The 19381-nt window shown below is 42.2% G+C and overlaps 1 protein-coding gene across 19 annotated transcripts in view; it reads left to right on the top strand.

Annotated features, from left to right (window-relative positions):
- The window catches only part of ABLIM1 (actin binding LIM protein 1), a 303053-nt gene that overhangs the window by 270899 nt on the left and 12773 nt on the right, over positions 1-19381 (top strand). For 6 of the 19 annotated variants that reach the window (XM_047701373.1, XM_047701370.1, XM_047701375.1 and 3 more), the window contains 7 exons: positions 6091-6195; positions 7924-7971; positions 10960-11106; positions 13295-13386; positions 14564-14669; positions 17627-17691; positions 18351-18411. In XM_047701373.1, coding sequence (XP_047557329.1) covers positions 6091-6195; positions 7924-7971; positions 10960-11106; positions 13295-13386; positions 14564-14669; positions 17627-17691; positions 18351-18411 — 624 coding nt within the window. The remainder of the gene's footprint in view (positions 1-6090; positions 6196-7923; positions 7972-10959; positions 11107-13294; positions 13387-14563; positions 14670-17626; positions 17692-18350; positions 18412-19381) is intronic. The other 13 variants (XM_047701378.1, XM_047701383.1, XM_047701384.1 and 10 more) reach the window with 5 other exon arrangements.

Below are 19381 nucleotides of genomic sequence, written 5' to 3'. Positions count from 1 at the left end.
AGGTCGTTGGGGGTATGTGAGGTCAAGAACCCTGTAGTAAGCACTCAGCTCACTTTGTCTGTGACAATTTCCCCCGGGGCATGGTGCCCTTAAAGGAGTTTTGATTACATCATTCTATTCCATTCTCTGGTTAAGGGGCCCCTGGCCAAGGGCTCACACCTGGGGAGTGCTGCATGGGACCAGACCCCAGCCCCCCCCCCCCCCCCCCGTGTGTTTCAGTGTAAATATACACGAAGGATAATTTTAAAAGCAAACTTCTTTTCCATCTCTGTTTAACTCAAAAATTGCATTCTTGTTGAGGCTAAGACGAACAGCTGCTTTCAGTCATTTAAATTTTTCCTTTTCAATAGGAAGACCAAATAGTAATAAAAATTACGTACCTTTGTGTGCCCAAATGGTGCCTTACTAAAAATGTAGATATACAGTTCACCTTTGAACAATGTGGAGATTAGGGGCGCCAACTCTCTGTGTGGTGGAAAAGTCTTCGTATGAATTTTGACTCTCTAAAAACTTTACTAATAACCTACTGTTAACCCTTACTGATAATACAGTCAATTTACACATATTTTGTATGTTATATGTATTGTAGACTATATTCTTACAATAAAGTAAGCTAGAAAAAAGAAAATGTTATTAAGAAAATCAAGAGGAAAATAGCACTATTCCGTTTACCAAAAAATACCCATGTATAAATGGACCCATATTGTTCAAACCCATGTCATTCAAGGGTCAGAGGTACATCGTTTTCTGTCTTTGGACTGAATTTGAACTTTTTGACACAAATACTGTGATTTTAAATTGTAGAGACCACTAGTCCAGGAGGGATTAGCTTGACCTTGAGCTCACACTTAAATACCTAATGATTTCTCTCCCATATGGCTATAGTTCATTCCTATAAAATAGTTTAAATACATCAGATACAAAATGTAATATACATAAGGGTATATGCCTAGTTTTAAAATCAGATGTACTTTTTGCTAAACTACAAAATAAATCATGAAGAATTTATATAGTAAAGATGTTGCTTTTAAAGCCTAATATAGTTGGATAAGTAAAAGCTCATTGTTCAAGGAATTACTTCTTAGTTATTCCAAAAAAACCTGTGTCCATTTCCATGGAAGACCTCTCCAGCACTTGGAAATTTCAACATGGAGGACATCTATGGCCTTTGGAGAAATACCTCTAAGGTGTCTTCAGAGTACAGCCAAGTCCACCATGGCCTTTCATTTAAACATTCACGTTTTATCTTACAGTTCGTCTTAACAGTCTTGAGGTGGTTATTCTTAAGACAAACGAGGATGCCAGGGCAGGATGTCTGTCCTTCTCAGGAATGTGTAGCTAGAAGCAGGGGGCCCCGTTGCCACTGTGGCAACTGGAAGTGCAGCCCCACCCGCACCCCGCCATTTCCTAAGTCCACCTCCTCATCCTTTTTGTGACACATGGGTCCGGAACCCCCCAGGGTTCGTGGAGCTGAGGATGCTGCGTGCGTGTAAAGCTAAGATGCCCATCACAGGCTGTCTCTCTATTCCACTGGCTTCTCCAACCACGTTCTAGAATGTCCATCTTGTTTCCCGCTGTGTTTTTATTTTTGTTCCCTAGACTCTCCTGCAGCCTCATTCGATGTTGGTATGTCGTTGCTGGGCCACGTGAACAAGTACATGCTTAGACTTGAAAAGCTTTTCACTCTGTTCTGAGCTTTGTCTCTGTCATGTTTGCTGAGTTTCTCTTCCCTCCCCTTGGAAATACTATTAGACGTTATGTTCTGTATCCACGAGGTAGAAAACAGATGTGTGACCCGGAGGGCTACCTATATTAAGTCTCTTTGAAAGGAATCTTTGCTGTTCTGCCATAGAAATGATTTTCTCTGATCCAAATATTTGACACTTGCTGAAGAAAACTATAATGCTTGTTGAAACTTGAGACAAAAACCAACAATCCTGAAACTCTGTCATGAAATTCTAGAGGCTGCCAACTTTAAGATCCCCTCAAAATACTCATTTATATTTTGGAACATGAGTACTTAGCATCCAGAAAACCAGACAACACTCCAGCAGGTGCCCCCAGCAGACACATGCACAGCCATTTTGATTTACCTGTCTCAGGATTTGTCACTTGGGCTCTCAGGGTACCAAAAAGAAGATTGAAAACAAGAACAGAGCATTTGTTAAAAAATGAATTTGTTAAGCAAGTGATTTATCTCCCAGACAGAAAAATCAGCTTATAAAGCTGATGTGGAAGGAGCTCACGGTGAGGGCTAAGAGATATTTGTACGCAGTAGCTTCTCATCACAGTAGCTAAGATCACTGACAACTGAGAGTCAGCCAGTACAAGGAAGGACTTACTTAAGGAACAAAATGGCTTTGAATGTGATAGGTACAATATTCTATGACATACACACTATTATGTTATTTTTAAACAGTGTCTGCATCTCCAGGCTGATGATGATGATGATGGCAGTATCTTCCGTGGATGGTCTTTTCCTGTGATACCATATGTATTACTTTGCCTAAGTAATGCACTAGGCATAAAAATAATATTTCCGGGCCCTCCTCAGTTACTTCCTTCTAGAATAGATACGGGTTTTTAAGTTAGAAAGAGGAAAGAGGACTTACCTTGAGAATTTTTCTTTTTCTTTGAAAATGCCAAAAAATGGGACCTGGGTGGCTCAGTTGATTAAGTGTCCAACTGTTGATTTCAGCCCAGGTTCTTGATCTCAGGGTCATGAGTTCAAACCCCACATTGGGCTCCACACTGGTCGTGGAGCCTACTTTAAAAAAAAAAAAAATGCCAAAGATATTTAATGCCTTTGGTGTTTTAGGGGCTAAGAATTTGATACCTAGCAACAGTATTCTTTTTTTTTTTTTTTTTTAAGATTTTATTTATTTATTTGACAGAGAGAGATCACAAGTAGACGGAGAGGCAGGCAGAGAGAGAGAGAGAGAGAGGGAAGCAGGCTCCCCGCTGAGCAGAGAGCCCGATGCGGGACTCGATCCCAGGACCCTGAGATCATGACCTGAGCCGAAGGCAGCGGCTCAACCCACTGAGCCACCCAGGCGCCCCTAGCAACAGTATTCTTGAGACTTGTTCCCAGTGAGACGAGCGGAAGTCATATTGTTCAGAGTCCCTTAGATGGGTGCGTTGTTGAGTCTCTCTCTGCCTAGTGCTTTAAAATGTTTGTGGGAGGTTTTGGTTGATTCTAGCATTAAATCTATTTATAAGGACTTGAACATGGTAGTGAGGTTGTGTGTGTGTGTGTGTGTTTTAAGCAACTAGAAAGGCCAATGGTTGCTGAATACGCAGCCGAATAAAGAACTATGCCCAACAAGAGACAGCATTCAGCCGAAATTCACCCATTGGGAGTCCAGACAGTTACTCCCCAGTCTTTGAGAATCATTTGCCCTAAGAAGTGGTGGGCTTCTCCTGCCCCTTGCCAGCAGACCATCTCCATGATAGATTTTTAATACTTGGGCAAAGGCTCACCTTAAACCTTTGCGTCCCATCTATGCAGACACTTTTGCGTATGCATACCACAGGCTAATAATGATCAGACCAAATTTAATAGAGTTTCATCCGATTGGATATTATCACCAAAACCCGTGAGAGCATTTCCCTGAGATGTCTGATGTCTTCCCCCGGAAGGAAGGGTAGAATGGAAGGCCAGAGAGGAGTGTGGTTCCAAAGCAGGAGCAGCCAGTGTTCAGGATATGCAGAAAGCTACCTTTCTAGACCTTCTTTTGAGAACAGGCCCTCAGAAGTATTCTGTTTTTCAATTATGAATTGCTCTCGTAAGTTCTGATGTTTACAGGAGTAAAGAATTCCTCTGGAGTGAAATAGTTAAGTAGGGGTTATCGAGGATCTAGTGGGAAAGTTATAAAAAGATGTTATTGTGACCCTATTCCTCAATACAGGCCTCTGGTGCCTTTATCCAGGAGCAAGGTGAAGGTTAGTCCTGCAGTGGTGCTTACTAAATTCGGCTGTTAATAGCTCAAGAATTCGTGAGTGGGCTACTTCAGTCACTCATTGCCAGGCATTTATAAGGCCCCTGGGCTTGGCCAGGCACTGTGCTGAGCACAGAGAGATGAACGGGACCTAGTTCTAATTCAGCGGAAGATTTAAAATAGGACCGACTTCTGCTTGTAAGCCACATTCTTCCTTCCTCTGCTTGCCTCTACTGGTGTCTTTTCATTTTTTTCGGATGTGAGCTAGTTATTTCTCATTAGAAGAGTGATAATAAATGAAATGACTTTTTAAAAAATTAACCTTTGAATAGATAGGCAGTTTGGGATGAAGCCTCATAATTTTTAGAAGCTAATACCTGATTTAAATAGTAAAGTCTATGTTATAATGTATTGGGAGCTAAACGTGAAACTGACTCATGTGGGAAAAAAGAGAAAACCTTCAGAACATGATAACTGAAAACCGGGAGTCTAACCTGAAGCCAGAAACAAATTCCAATCTCATTCAGAAGGTCTTGCTGCCCATTCAGTACAGATGCGTGCTCTGGTTACCGAAAAATACACATTGAGGAATTAGAACTACAGAAAGCACGTTATTTTAAAGCTCCAGCAATGGATATCTTTTCTACTTTGTGGGGCACGTTTAGAGCAACTTGGCTTACTTGAAGAAATCAACTTGTGCTCTGTTTTCTGAAGATCTGTGGTTTGTTTTGTATCATTAGCATTAGTTGATAAATTACACTATGAAAACTCACAACTTCTCTGCTTCAGAGAGCACTATCAAGATAGTGAAAGACAACCCACAGAACGAGAGGAAACGTTCGCAAGTCGTCTGTCTATCCGAAAAGGGACTTGCATCCAGAATATATAAAGAAGTCTTCTAACTCAGGAACAGAAGTAATCGCATTATAGTTCGTTAACTTCTGATAGTCCCCTGCACCTTCTGGTGTATTCTTGGGGCAGAGGTTTTCTCAGACATGGGGTAGGAGGACAGTTTAGGGCAATAGCTGACCTCTGATAGCCCAAGGCAAGCCTTAGTTCATCCTGGCCGGAAGGGGTGATAATTGGCCTTGGCGGAACTCAAGGCTTTGCAGCCAATGCCAATTAGCCTTTCTAGCCCCTTCCCTATTCTCTCCTCCAAGAAGACCCCGCTGTCCAGCCACAGTGGCTCGGAGTGTTGTTCCTACACACCATGGCCCTTCTAGGCCTGCTTACCCCTCGGCCCACCCTCCCACCTGGTATACTTACTCCTTGACACCCCGCTCAGTCTAACATCTTAGCTCTGTGCACGAATTGATGGCACCCTCACCTAAGCAAGCATGTCCGTGTCATAGTCTGTCTCCTTAGGTAGCTTCTGAGACTCACCCCCCCTCACAGGCAGGGATGACTTATCATTCATCTCCATGTCCTTAGTCATAGCTCAGTGCCCAGCCATGGTAGGTGTCCAGACCTGTTTCACAGATGAAATTGTTGGACTGGGTGGAGCCTCAGAGAAGCCTTGGAAGAGGCAGGTGGAGAGAGGAGTAAGAGGTCGCAGAGTCCCTGGGAGGAAGGGCTCTGACTCTGCAGCGTGTATTGCACAGTGAGGAAACAGAAGCATTTGCTGTGAGTGCAGGCACTTTGCATTGCTAAGGGGAGGGACTGGATGACCACGCAGGGTCCCAGATACATGTAGCCTTCCATTCAGAGAAATCCATTCCAATCGCCAGCCTCTGCCGTCGTGCCTGGAAGTGACTGTAATTGGGCTTGCGTATCCTGCCCCTTCACATGCTTGGGACTTAATGGTCTGACAACTGATCCTGAATCATTACCAAGTGACCTTCCATGACTCTTAATGTACTTTCCATCTAATCAGTTTGCTGCTAGCTCACGGCCTTCAACCGCATGCCATTGGAATGACGCATCCTACCGCTAGCTGCTTCTAACCCAGTTCCACGCGAACTCAAGTCTCTCTTGCGGAAAACTAAACCTTCTATCACCCTGTGAGCCAAATGGATAAATTGAGTTTGTTTCCTCTGTTTCTCCTTTTGGATGTACCTCCTTCCGGTTTGTTTCGAATTTTTATTATGCTTGCTTTGTTTTCTTTATTGCTGTCCCTTCTCTTATTTTGTTTTTTCCATTCTTCTCATTGGAGGCAATGAGCCGTCCAGCGGCCGGAACTCCCCTCTCCCTTACCGGCCAGACAGTCGTCCTCTCACTCCAACCTATGCTCAGGCCCCTAAACATTTCCATGTTCCAGGTAGGAGCTGACACGGTCTTTGTCTGGGTGTCCTGTCACGCTGTAGAATGTAGCACTGTTACCTGTCTCGTCTCATTCCTCACGCTGTCTTCATCGGGATGCACATGGTTGACAAACCCTAAATTGCACGATCTGACCCAGAAGGCCTCTCAGAAGTTTGGGATGTGAAATGCCAAGGATTGTGTGGAAGGTTTAAGTTTTCTCAAAATTTTTTGAAGGGAGGGGGGAAGCAGAGAGTGAAGGAAGGAGGGTTGAGTTGCCTTGTTTTGTTTTTATTGAGATTTTAATTTAAATTTACGGAGATTTTAATGAGTGCCCTTTGAAGATACCACTCTGTGGTGTGGTGTCATTGCCTAATTGTCACAATGGCATTCTAGTTACCGTCCCATCCTCGAGAATGAACCACAGCATCACTCAAGAGTGATTTTATTTCCTCCTGTTTGTCTCCTGTGGGGAGATTGTTTCTGTGAACTTTTCAGAGAGGTATAAAACCAAATGGTATAAAACCATTTGGTTGGTCCTTCGTAGTTCATAACCAACTGACTACCTTCTTAGCCCACAAAGATATCTTGCAATTTAGGCTTGGTGCTGTAAGCTTTGCTGAAGTCATAAGCATTTGCTGTCATGGTACAAATAGTAATTTGCCACCAAGATCTGGAAAACTCAGAACCCAACAGTATCTTAATGTTTAGAGTCAACTCAATTTTTAAGGGCAAGGTTGGCCATCAGAGGTCATGATATTTTTTTTTCCCATCAGAAGTACATTGTTTTCTTCTAAGCTACTGAAAATGGTTTAATAAATTACCCATTATGTTAATATTAGGACACATATTTGGAATCTGTAAGAGGTTTTTTTTTTTTTTTTTGCATTCCAAGCTTAATCTCATAAAACAGAGGAAAGTTCAGTGAGATTCATACCGCTAAGATAGAACTGCCTTTTAAAATAAAGCTTCACTGAACCTTGAAAATCAGTTGTTGTACATTTGCAACTTTGTACATGAAGAATGCCCCACCAAGATACAGTGCCCAAGATTGGGGGGAAACAGACCTTTTGAAATTTCCTGAGTATTTGCAGTCAAAGGGAAACTGTAGCATTATCAGATGGGGTCCTGTATAAATAAATGAATAATATTTGGCATCTCTTTTCCTTTCTCTTTTTGAAGAATTTGACCTATACTAGTTAGGATTCTCTCAAACATTCTGTCAGCACATCAGACTAGCCTTGCACATAAAAACTGTTTCTGTGTTTTAAAAAACTACTCTTAATTGTATTACATTGCTTTCCACTGTTCCACTCATTAGTTGAAAAGTAAATTGAGCCCCTGGTATCCACTTGGAGCTCAATTTCTAGACAGTAGCTATTTGGGGACCTTCCCCAAACTGGTTATGTCTTCCTCACCACTGGAGTCCCTCCACTGCTTCCATTTCTTCCTGTTTTAATCCCACTTTTAGTGAAGTGCGTATTTGCAATAAATGGCTCATGAATTAGTTACGTCTCTATATATCCTAAGATGTATTACAAAGGATTCCATATCACTTGTCTGTAGTAATTCACTCATCCATGGAGCTTCTTCCAGGAACTTCGGTCTTTGTAATACAAAAGTTAACCTTCGGGGTTGTTTTTGTTCAAGAGTCTTGGGTTTGGTTTGCCTCCCTCTTGGTTGATCTGTTTTTCCCATCACTGAACAGGTCCCCATAATTACACACCTTTGCTTTTCATTTCCACAGATCAAGGGATCAACATTTACCGAAAACCACCCATCTACAAACAGCATGGTAAAACCCGCTTTCCTCTGCATAGCTTTTAAGTAGGGGCGCCCACTGAGCTCTGCTGTCCTCTGAAGGGCTTCTCCGCTGCTGCTTTTGAGAATCAAACTGGGGCGCTCAGCGCATTATGCTTTTATGGGTTCCTAAGATGCAATTACTGTGAGATTGGTTTTCTTAGAAAGAGAACGGCTTAGCTTGGTTAGGAAGTTCCCAGTAATTCACAAACACTTTTTTTTTTTTTTTGCCATCAGATAATATAATCCAGGCTCTATAATAATTTGGATGAGCTTCTAATTAATTTAATTAAAATAGTGAAGGCCAGCTACCTAGAAAAATTAACTGGACTAAGCCTACATCAGCTTGACTCTCTAGTTCCCCAGTTTCTTAAACGGGCATGCAGATGTCTGCGCCTTGCGGTAGAATGGACAGGACACACTCCAAGACCAGGGACCTAATCTGGTCCCAGCCCTGGTCCCAGCCCTTACCCTTAATGGTTCTGTGATATCACGGACACAATTTCTCTGTCCCTCAGTAATTTCTTATAGGCAGCAACTAGTGAGTTAGGCCAGCTTGTCTCTGAAATTCCTGCAAACTGAAATCCCTAACGTGGATTTATAATTGTGCTTTCCTTTTCTGGAAATAGAGAATTTTTAAACCCAGGAATTCACATTACCATAAGTAAATCACGTTTCCCCCCAGCATTATTAGGTCTCTATAGATGAGGTGCCATAGATCTTTGTGAAGGGAGAGAAAGCCAACATTGGTCTTCAGGTGATTTCAGAAAATTATACACAAAATGTGCCTGGAAATTTGAAGGCTGCCTTTAAAAAATCTAGTAGACGTTAATGAGTCCTTAAGGATTAGGATGACATGTAAAGCAAAGAAAGTTGAAAATGTACAAGGAAAAAAATTTAGGCCAACATTCTAGGGGGAAAAAAGGACGATGGACATACGGTAATGACTCTAGAACTGTGATTTTTTTTTTCTCATCTTTTTTTTTAAAGATTTTACACCATGTGCTTGCTTTTTTAAGTTTGTTAACATTGTTTTTGTTTGTTTTTTTATGGTTTAATGTCTTCTCACCCACTCATTAACATGTGAATGTTTACTGACTTCACCAATTCTAATGCGTAAGTACTGTTTGAAGTCATGCTTTTCTTTTTTTCTAAATTTAGGAATGAGACTCCCAAGAGTTTGGTATATCAATGTAGAAACTGTTTTTATTACTAAAATCTCTAAGGTCCTGCCTCTCTCAACAAACATAATCAAATAATTAAGATTTAAAGAGAGTAGATAGTGTTAGCTTATTTATTTGAAAGAGACTGTTTTTTTTTTTTTTTTCCCTGAAATGTACTCTGACTTGACTCTTTGTTATCATTGAGAGTAGCTCAGTCAGAGTGCCTTCCCAAAGGACAGTGTTCAAAAGAGCAGTTCCAGGGGATAAAACTAGAGGGCACGGTAAAAACTGCATTTGGAAAATGCTAGATTTAAATAAAGTCACGCTTCTTTTTTTTTTTTTTTTTGTAATGCAGAACAGCTCCATCTTTAATATGCTAACGCATGTTGTCCCTCTTTAAGAAGAAGATGTTCCTCTACAGTGTTTTCAAGGCTGAATTTTTTTTTTTTTTAAAGATTTTTATTTATTTATTTGACAGACAGAGATCACAAGCAGGCAGAGAGGTAGGCAGAGAGAGAGAGGGAAGCAGGCTCTTGGCTGAGCAGAGAGCCCGATGCGGGCCTCGATCCCAGGACCCTGAGATCATGACCTGAGCCGAAGGCAGCGGCTTAACCCACTGAGCCACCCAGGTGCCCCAAGGCTGAATTTTTAATTCTTTTTTTTCATGAGGTTAAAGAGTCAGAGAAACACTACCCCATGCTTGGCCAAGACTTCGTCCCTGACAAGTCTATAGGGTGCCCTTGGTCAAGTTGTTTCAGGAAAACGAGACCCAGAAGGTTCCTCCAAGAGTGGGCAGTTCGAGCTGAGGATTCAGAAAAATTATTTCCAGATTTTAAAATATGTTAGCCCAGAGAGGGGGGGAAAGTTTTATTTAAAGCATTCTAACTCTACTTGAAATGTTAGCAACACCCCAGGCCAGTCTGCCAGATTAGCCAGAATCAGGATCTGACCATTAAACCTGGTTTGTTGTGTTCCAGCTCTGTGATTAGATTGGGAGCTCTCAGCCAGGGACTCCTCCTTTAAGCAGAGTCATTAAGAACCCTCTGAACTAAGGCCCTTGCTAGTCTGGCTTTTGTTGTTTTAAAGTTGGATGACTCACTTGTATGTGCAGACCCTTGAGAAAAACAGGGAGTGTTCTGCATACGTAAGGCGCCATGTTGAATTCCTACAAGCTGAGAGCAGACTTTCCCATTGCCATTTCTCCTAGGACTCAAGACACATGTATAATACGTGAGGATTAGAGTGAACTGGACAGATGTTAGTTAAAATGAACAGACACAAATACCCTAAGAGACAAAGCCAGCCCTGTCAAATGATAGTGTCATGTTTTTAACTTAGTTCCTTAATTTCAGGTTGCTAATTCAGATTTCTAAGTACTCTCGAAGAGTATTACCTGATGGAACTTTCTGTGATGATGGAAATGGTCTACCATTGTGCTTCCAGTATGGTAGCCATGAGTCACAGGTGGCTACTGAGCACTTAAAATGCACCTGAGGAAGGGAATTTTAATTTTATTCATTTGTTGATTTCATTTAATTTTATTAATTGAAATTTAAGTAGCCACATGTTGCTAGAGCTGGTATTGGACAGCCCAGCTCCGGAACAAGGTGTTTTAGATGTTGAATGAAGTTTTGTTTCCAGCAGAACATAAGGAAAATGAGTTGGCACTAGGCCCTCCCGAGTGGCTGGGCAATTGATACTGGTTATAAACAGCTTTCTAGAGTTGAAACTTTTGCCAGAAAACAAGAAAACTGTGTAAGTGGGTTGTACCACCGTGGCCTTGCAGACCAATAGCTAAGCTCCCCCTGATTCCCACCTAGATGCAGCTGCCTTAGCAGCCCAGAGCAAGTCTTCAGAAGATATCATCAAGTTTTCCAAGTTCCCAGCAGCCCAGGCTCCAGACCCCAGCGAGATACCAAAGATTGAGACGGACCACTGGCCCGGTCCCCCCTCACTTGCCGCCGTAGGTATGCAACTGCGACAGCTAAGCCCCATGGACAAATTGGTAGGAGATTGCAAATGAAATGCTTCAAAATACACGAGAAAATATGTCCTATTGTAAAGACTTTTAAGAAAATAAGACGAGAGGTAGAGAAAAGCACTGAGGTAGTGTTCACGTGTGTGCAAAACACTTCAAAATTACAAAAACCCAATCACCAGAGCCTTGCACTAACCAAGCCACTGAGAGGCAGACAGAACTGGTCTAAAACAGATGATTGGCATGGACCTCAAGAGTTACTACTGCAAAATCAGTAACTCTTGAAACAGTGGAACCAAAGCCTCCTGCCAAGAACACTGTCCTGTCTAATTAGTCTGGTGGGCGGATTTACTGAGTGTCCACAGAGGCGTGACTTCTTTCAGTTAAACTTGTTTTAGACTATTTCTGGGTTATAATTTCAATTCTCTTAACAACCAGTCTTAACACAGAAGCCCTCGCACCTTTCTTGCAAGATCACGTTCTCCGTCACTAAGAAGGGCTGACTCAGAGTTGTGGATGTTCTAAAATTCTACTCGTGTAGTTATGTGATCTTCCATCTATCATTTCCATGAAGTCTGTGCTAAAACGTCACATTTGAGCTGTTTCATTCATTGCGTTGAACCACAGATCTATGCTTTAGAACTGTCAGTGTTTTTACTGTTTTGTCAGTTGTGAAATCATTTGGCCTAAAAAGTGCTATTAGCAAACTCAGAAGCTAATACTGAAAATTGAGTGAGTCAGCTTTACAAAGATACAACTGTCATCTCATTTCCATTGACAACCTTTGAAAAAAGGCCTTCAATTTTCCAAATTTCCAAATTTTCTTCATCATGCTTTTTCTCAACAAGTTATTTTCTGGAACAACTTTTACAGACATGTAGGTGGATGTTAAAGCAATCTATGTAGAAATAACTTGAAGGAAAAATTTACCTCCCTGGGTTTATGATTTGCAAGTACTCTATATATCATGTTGACTTGAGACTATCTGATTCTTATAAACTTGTGTCTTCTAGTTTTTATTAGTAGAGATTGAAGAGTGAGCATTCACAGTGACATTTATGATTTTAAGAACTAAGAATCAGTCATCAGCTTTTCTCGGCCAGACTCTGTCCCACAGGCAGTTCCTGGGGCCTTTGGGGTTCTTAGTTCAGTCTTGCTGCTTCGTGGGGATGTAAACAGCTAAATTTAGGGGAAAGGAAGAATTAATATTTTGTTCTTAAAATCATCATCACTAACTAGTTTAAAGCTTTTTGGGTTCCAAAATGAAGAAAAATTCTGGCCCATTAATTAAAATGATAAAAACTGAGACCATTAGCTCAAGTTTATTTTGATTAGATTAGCAAGCTTTCCTGTTTTCTCCCACAGCCAGATTAATCCAAGCAATTTAGGAAAAACAATAATTATCTTAATTTTACAACCATTCAGACAGATTCCTCCCTCTTACTCCCTCACTCCCCTTTTCCAAGAAGCTTAAAAATTGTAAATGATCTGCTAGATTGGACTAAAATAGCTCACTTTTTTAGCTGTCTTAACACGATGCATTGACCCATTAGTATAAAACTCTTTTGCGACCATTTTTTTCAAAGGATTGAGGGAACGAAACATTTGAGACTCACCTCTTAAAAGAAAAATAAAAGCATGGTTCTTAACAAATTTATTAAGGGCAGAAGACAGGGTGATCGTTATAAGGACAAGTCTAAATATTCAGAAAAAGAGAAAACTAGAAGATTACAAAACATGTCACGAGAGAGTGACTCTCTTACCTGTTTAATGGTCATGGACACGAATTTGGGTTCCTCCCTGTTTGAAAGCTGACCTCGGGGTCATCCAAAGAATAAGTCTGGATGCCCCTCCCCACTACTACAGAGGGCTCTGGCCAGCGGCCAGTGGGATGACTTAGATTCAATCATAATGGCACTCAGTGTCCTAACTGAACAGGTCAGTTGTTAGGAGGCCAAAATTCACGACTTACTGGATCCCACATCGAACTTGCCTGAAACCCGAAACCCACCAGCAGGGCTGCATTGGCGGTGGGCTCTTCTTTCTTGTTCATGGGCTCATGAACGTTAAAGACCCCTGCCGATGTTACTGTGGACAAGTTGAGCGCAGGTGGACTAGTCCCTTAAGGTCCCCTTGCTGTGGGGCTGATGTGAGAAGTGTCTCTGCTGTGGAATTAGGAGCCGACGCGAGACGCAGATCTGGCGGCAGAGAAGATGACGAGGAGGAGCTGCTGAGGCGACGGCAGTTGCAGGAAGAGCAGCTAATGAAGGTTTGTCCTTCAGCTCCTTTGCTGTGGTCTTCAGTTCAGTTCCCTAGATCGGGAGTTTTTCGAATGGACACCGTGGGTGAGCCACCGAGGGAAGGAGAGGCCATCCCAGCCCTCAAAGGGCTGGAAATCCAGTAGGCGAGAGGAGACAGGATTCTAGTGACCCGAAGGCAGGGTACTTAGTACTGAGTGGGTTCCAGAAACTCGAGCTTCTGCAAGGAGAGCCAGACCACATGGGGGGTGTGGATGTGCAGGGCATGTGTCAAAAGGGCTAGGTGAAGCCATGTTGTTCAGCCACGTGGTGCGACACCTGCATTCCTCCATGCAGACTCTGCTGAAGGAATTCCCTTGGGGTTGAGTGTTTCTCCAGGGCTTGTCCCAGGACTTGAAGGTCCTTGTGTGTCTGTCTGGGCTAGGAGGGCGGGGATAAAATGGACTGCCACCAAGACGTCCTCGTTATACACCCCCACAGCATCCCGGAAGACCAAAAGAAGGATAGTCCGTTAGAGCCTGGGGTAGAGGGAGCCAAGACATTGTATACTGTCCCAGCAATCAGGGAATGATGAGTCCCTTCATGTCCCTTGACATTTTCCAAAGATACTTAATCATATGGGAAATGCACATGATACCAGTTATATGGAGGGAGAGGATACAAAGTTGCATTTATAGCATGATCCCAGTTCTGTATATGTGCATAGAAAAATGCTGGATGGATATAAATGAAACGTAAATGGTGGTTATCTCTGAGGGGTGGATTATGGGTTACCCTTCCTTCCTTCTAGATCTCCTAAAATCTGTGCAGTAAGCTTGTCTTACTCTTCTTTTCTTGTTTTTAAACAATTCAATGAAATTTGTTTTTAAAGGATACTGTCCCCAAACTCCCCTTTGCACATCAAAAATCACCACACAGCCACACCTGCCTCCTGAGGTCTCCTGCTGGCACACTGGGGAGGGCAAAGGGGAGGAGAACAGTCTTCAGACATGGAGCTTGTCCCATGCTTGTCTGAGAGGGGTTGAAGGTCTAAAACGTGGCCTGTCCCTTGAGGAACCACCAGGCTCTGGCACTGTGTGTGTCCGGCCACTCCATGGTCAGGAATTTCTTGCAGGACCTTCTAAAACAGAAACTGCCATTCTGACAATAATTGTGGGCTTCACTCTCATTTTCCTTTTTTTGCGGTAGCTCAACTCGGGCCTAGGGCAGTTGATACTGAAAGAGGAAATGGAAAAGGAGAGCCGGGAGAGGTCGTCCCTGACTGCCAGTCGCTATGATTCTCCCCTAAATTCAGGTGAGCAGCAGGCCCACTGCCTTCTCCCAGCCAAGAGCCAGCCACCTGCCTGCAGGGAGCCCATCTGGACTGTTGCAGGAGAGGCAAGGCCATTCCTGGTGGAACCTGCAGAGTATTCTATATGAACAGAAGTATGGGAAATGCACTGCATGTCAGTTTAGCTTATGAGGTTGCCATAGTTTGGAGCGCCTGGGTGACTTACTCAGTTAAGCCTCTGCCTTTGGCTCTGGTCATGATCCTGGGGTCCTGGAATCAAGCCCCATGTAGGACTTTCTGCTCAGCAGGGAGTCTGCTTCTTCCTCTGCCCCTCGCCCTGACTTGTGCTCGCTCGCTCTCTCAAATAAATAAGAAGCTTTTTTAAAAAAGCATGCCATTGTTCTTCCTTAAATGTATATTTCCTTCATGTTGGAGATGGGGAAACCCTTGGAGGATTTTTCTTTTTCTTTTTTTTTTTTTTTTAAGATTTTATGTACTTATTTGAGAGTGAGAGAGAAAGAGCACAAAGAAAGAGGGAAAGCATATTCCCCACTGAGCAGCAAGTACTACATGGGCTTGATCCCAGCACCTTGAAATCAGGACCAGAGCTGACGGCAGATGCTTGACCGACTGAGCCACCCAGGCGCCCCATCCTTGGAGGATTTTGTCAAGGGGGTCAATTCAGGATATTCATCTTAGAGGGAATCAGCAGAAGGAAATTCTTACAGAGAACAGAATGCTTTGGGGCATTTGGAGATATGGGTGTATCTCTATATCTGTAATATATGGAACATACACACAGTCACACATATATATAAAATTAAAAGTAAATGTTAAAAAAAATGCTCAATCATTGAGAGGTCTAGATTTGGCAAGGAAGGAAGGTACATGATCAGGATTTTCTGTCTTTATGGTGTTTACACTCTCTGCTGGGAAAAGAAGACATCCACACATGCCGAAGAAACCAGTGGTAGTATCTTACCCTGGAAAGGGTCTCAGGCTTTCTAAGTCCATGCCCCTTCAATTCCTATTACCTTATTTCTGTTAGAGAAGAACTCTGATGTTTGGCTCAGGGAACTCAGTTTTGCTGAAGAGACTTCAAAACAATTGATTAAATTGATTCATCCTTTTAATCTAGAACATAATATGGCAGTGTGAATCAAGAACCTTAGAGTTCATTTCATTTTGACTCTTCTCTTAGAAAGGGTGGGGAGGGAATAGAGTGCTTTTTGATCGTGAACATTTTCAAAATACTGTTTTTGCATTCAGATTTCAATAAAAGCTGAAGACCAACAATGTTGTTTTTGACACTTTGGAAGATTATACATTGGGCTGAAACACTCTTATCAGTGTATTTTGTCCTGCTTACATTTGTCAGAAGCCAAGTCTCTCTTCACCCACAATATTTCTTCTCCCATGTTCTGAACTAGTACATAATTTTCCCTCTCGAAGGTTCTTTTTTTTTAAGATTTTTATTTATTTATTTGAGAGGGTTCATAAGAGAGACAGAGAATGAGCGGAGGGTGAGGGAAAAGCAGACTCCCTGCTGAGGAGGGAGCCCCTATGTGGGGCTCAGTCTCAGGATCCTGGGATCATGATCTGAGCCGAAGGTAGACATTTAACCAACTGAGCCACACCTTGAACCTTGAAGCTTCTTTAAAAACGTGTTCAGTGGGGCACCTGGGTGGCTCAGTGGGTTAAGCCTCTGCCTTCGGCTCAGGTCATGATCCCAGGGTCCTGGGATCGAGCCCCACATCGGGCTCTCTGCTCTGCAGGGAGCCTGCTTCCTCCTCTCTCTCTCTCTGCCTGCCTCTCTGCCTACTTGTGATCTCTGTCTGTCAAATAAATAAATAAAATCTTAAAAAAAAAAAAAAACGTGTTCAGTGTTTCCTACATGCAAGCACTTTTTGTTAGACATTGCTCCATTTATTTTCACAACATGCCAATGAAGTAGGTGATCTTATTCTTCCCATTTTGTAGATCAGGTGACAGGTATAGGATGTTTAAGGAACTTACCCAATGTCCCATTATTAATAACTAGCAAAACTAGGATTCTGTAGTCCAAGCATTGTAACCGCAGAGCCCACATTCTGAACTGGAATGCCCTGCTACCTCTCCTTGATGCCTCACTGGCCTCGATCTCGATTTGGTGGTTTACTAATCTTCAGAGTTCCTTCTGATCCTGTAGTTCTGTTCTGTAAGAATACTTAGCACAGTATCTACATAAGTCAAGAAACAAAGACTTGCAAAGATGAAATACCACGCTGAGGTGTTAAGTTGCAGAGCCAGAATCCAGGTTCAGGTCTGCTCGCTGCAAAGCTCCACAGTTGATGTAATGTCATGCTGTTGATTAATGCAATATCCTATCCCATGCCTCTCGGGAACTCAGCTGTGGTGAGCCAGGAGAGCATGACAACATAACATGGTGGCTTTCAGGTCAGTTACCGTCACCATACCAACTGGGGCATGAGCTCATGCATCCAGATGGCCCTGGGTTCCAATCATTGCTTAGCTATTTATAAGGTGAGCGAGCGACCTTAGACAAGGTCAAGGTTAGCCCCTATTTCTTCTCCTATAATGGAAGTAATATGATAGTGCTATTGGGGTTGTATTGAGGATTTGGAGGTAAAGCAGAACCAAGCGTCTCTTCCTGCTCCATCTACTCCCTGCATCACCCAAATGTGGTGGCCTTTCATGAGCATTAGAGCCCAATATTATTTCAGTTATTTTTTTGTTCTCTTTTTCTGTGTATCTTCTACTCAGTAAGGTAGAAGATGCATTGCCACTTTCATAAGAGAATTGGGCTTCTGGGGACACCTGGTTGGCTCAGTTGGTAGAGTACAGCTCTTGATCTTGGGGTCATGAGTTTGAGCCCCACATTGGGAGTAGAGTTTACTTAAAAAAAAAAAAAAAACAAAAACAATAAATTACTTTAAGAATTGGACTTCTGATTTCCTTTTTTTTTACCTTTTCTCATTCAGCTTCACATGTTCTATCATCTAAAACCTCATCTCTCCCAGGCTATGGAAAAAATGGGCTTCACCGGGTAAGATTTCTCAGTTAATTGTTCCTGAGTTGATTCCCTCTTCAGTCCTGGTTGAAGTGCTAATAGACTGTCTGACTATGTCTGATAATATGATCTCAATATTATATATTACAATATAATAAAAATTGTAATTCCCCTGATCTCCTGGCAAGTCCCTTAAAGTTACAGGCAAAATAACATATTTCTATTGAGAGAAGGAGAAATTGACTTTAGATGAGAGAATAGCCTGTATAAGCTGGTGGGAAGACTATATTAATTAATTGTGTGGCAAATATTTCCACAGTCAAGCTACAAGTAATGATTTGAGCCCTTATCTCTGTTATAAAAAGATATGGGAAAGTTTGTTGCTATTGCCCTCCCCAAAAAGCATAGAACAAATACAGTTGTATAGCTAGCTGCGTGGAGGAATGTATTTTCATTTATTGGCAAAAAGATAACTTGCTTACCCAGCACCTGCTGGCATTGGATGCCCTGCAAAAGACAAAGAGATTTTGTAATAGTAGAAGACAAATAACGAAGGTCCAGGAATTCAGCTTGGGAAGAATTCTGAGGATTTTGTAAATCCTTTCTTCCTTTTCACCTGACTCCAAAACCATGGTTCTGGAGCAGATTGTCTAATGGTGTTTTGTTTTGTTTTGTTTTGTTTTTTATCATTTCAGCCTGTTTCCACAGACTTTGCTCAGTACAACAGCTATGGGGACGTCAGTGGGGGAGTGCGAGGTAAGACCTGTGCGCCTGGGCTGCTGAATGACTGGCCAAGTCATTGAGAAGAGGTTGCGCAGTCAAGTGTACATTGGCTGGGTTCATGCTGTCTGTCATCCGAAAGCCAGATCACAGCTAGCCTCTGGGAGCTAGTGGAGCATGTATTAAAATTGCAAAGCAGGAGATAGTTCAAGATTATGGAGGAGTAAGGGACCTTAGTTTCATCAGGTCCCAGGAATTCGGCTAGACAGTTGTCAAATCATTCTGAACACCTGAGAAGTCAACCTGATATCTAAGAAAATAATATCTGCAACTCTACAAATAGAAAAGTGATCACTTTCTGCAAGAATGACAAGATGGAAAAACTTGCATCAGAGAAGAGAACAAGAGGCAGTATTGACTGACTGACTGAACCTAATCAGTATGGATATAAGTAAGCTATCCAAACTAGAGTTCAGAATAGTGATTATAAAGATACTGGGTGGGTTTGAAAAAAGCATGGAAGACACTAGAGAATCCCTTTCTGGAGAAATAAAAGAACTAAAATCTAATCAAGTCAAAACCAAAAGGCTATCAATGAGATGCAATAAAAAATGGAGGCTCTGTTAGGATAAATGAGGCAGAGGAGAGAATTAGTGATCTAAAAGATGGAGAATGAAGCTGAGAAAAGGTAACTGCTGGATCATGAGGGAAGAATTCGAGAGATAAGTGATACCATAAAGCAAAACAATATAAAAGTTAATTGGGATCTCAGAAGAAAAGGAAAGAGAGTGGAAGAGGAAAAAGAGAACTCTCTTATATTGGAGCAAATTATAGCGGAGAACTTCCCTAATCTGAAGGAAGCAGGTATTCAAGTCCAGGGAGCACAGAGAACCCCCTCAAAATCAATAAAAATAGGTCAACACCTTGACATATAACAGTGAAACTTGCAAATCTCAGAGACAGAAAATCCTAGAAGCACCGAGGGACAGTAGGTCCCTAACCTACA

The sequence above is a fragment of the Lutra lutra genome, chromosome 14 (assembly GCF_902655055.1).
Source record: "Lutra lutra chromosome 14, mLutLut1.2, whole genome shotgun sequence".
NCBI classification, from domain to species: Eukaryota; Metazoa; Chordata; class Mammalia; order Carnivora; family Mustelidae; genus Lutra; species Lutra lutra.
The sequence above is the reverse complement of the archived record's forward strand: the minus strand, read 5'-3'. Positions and strand labels throughout refer to the sequence as shown.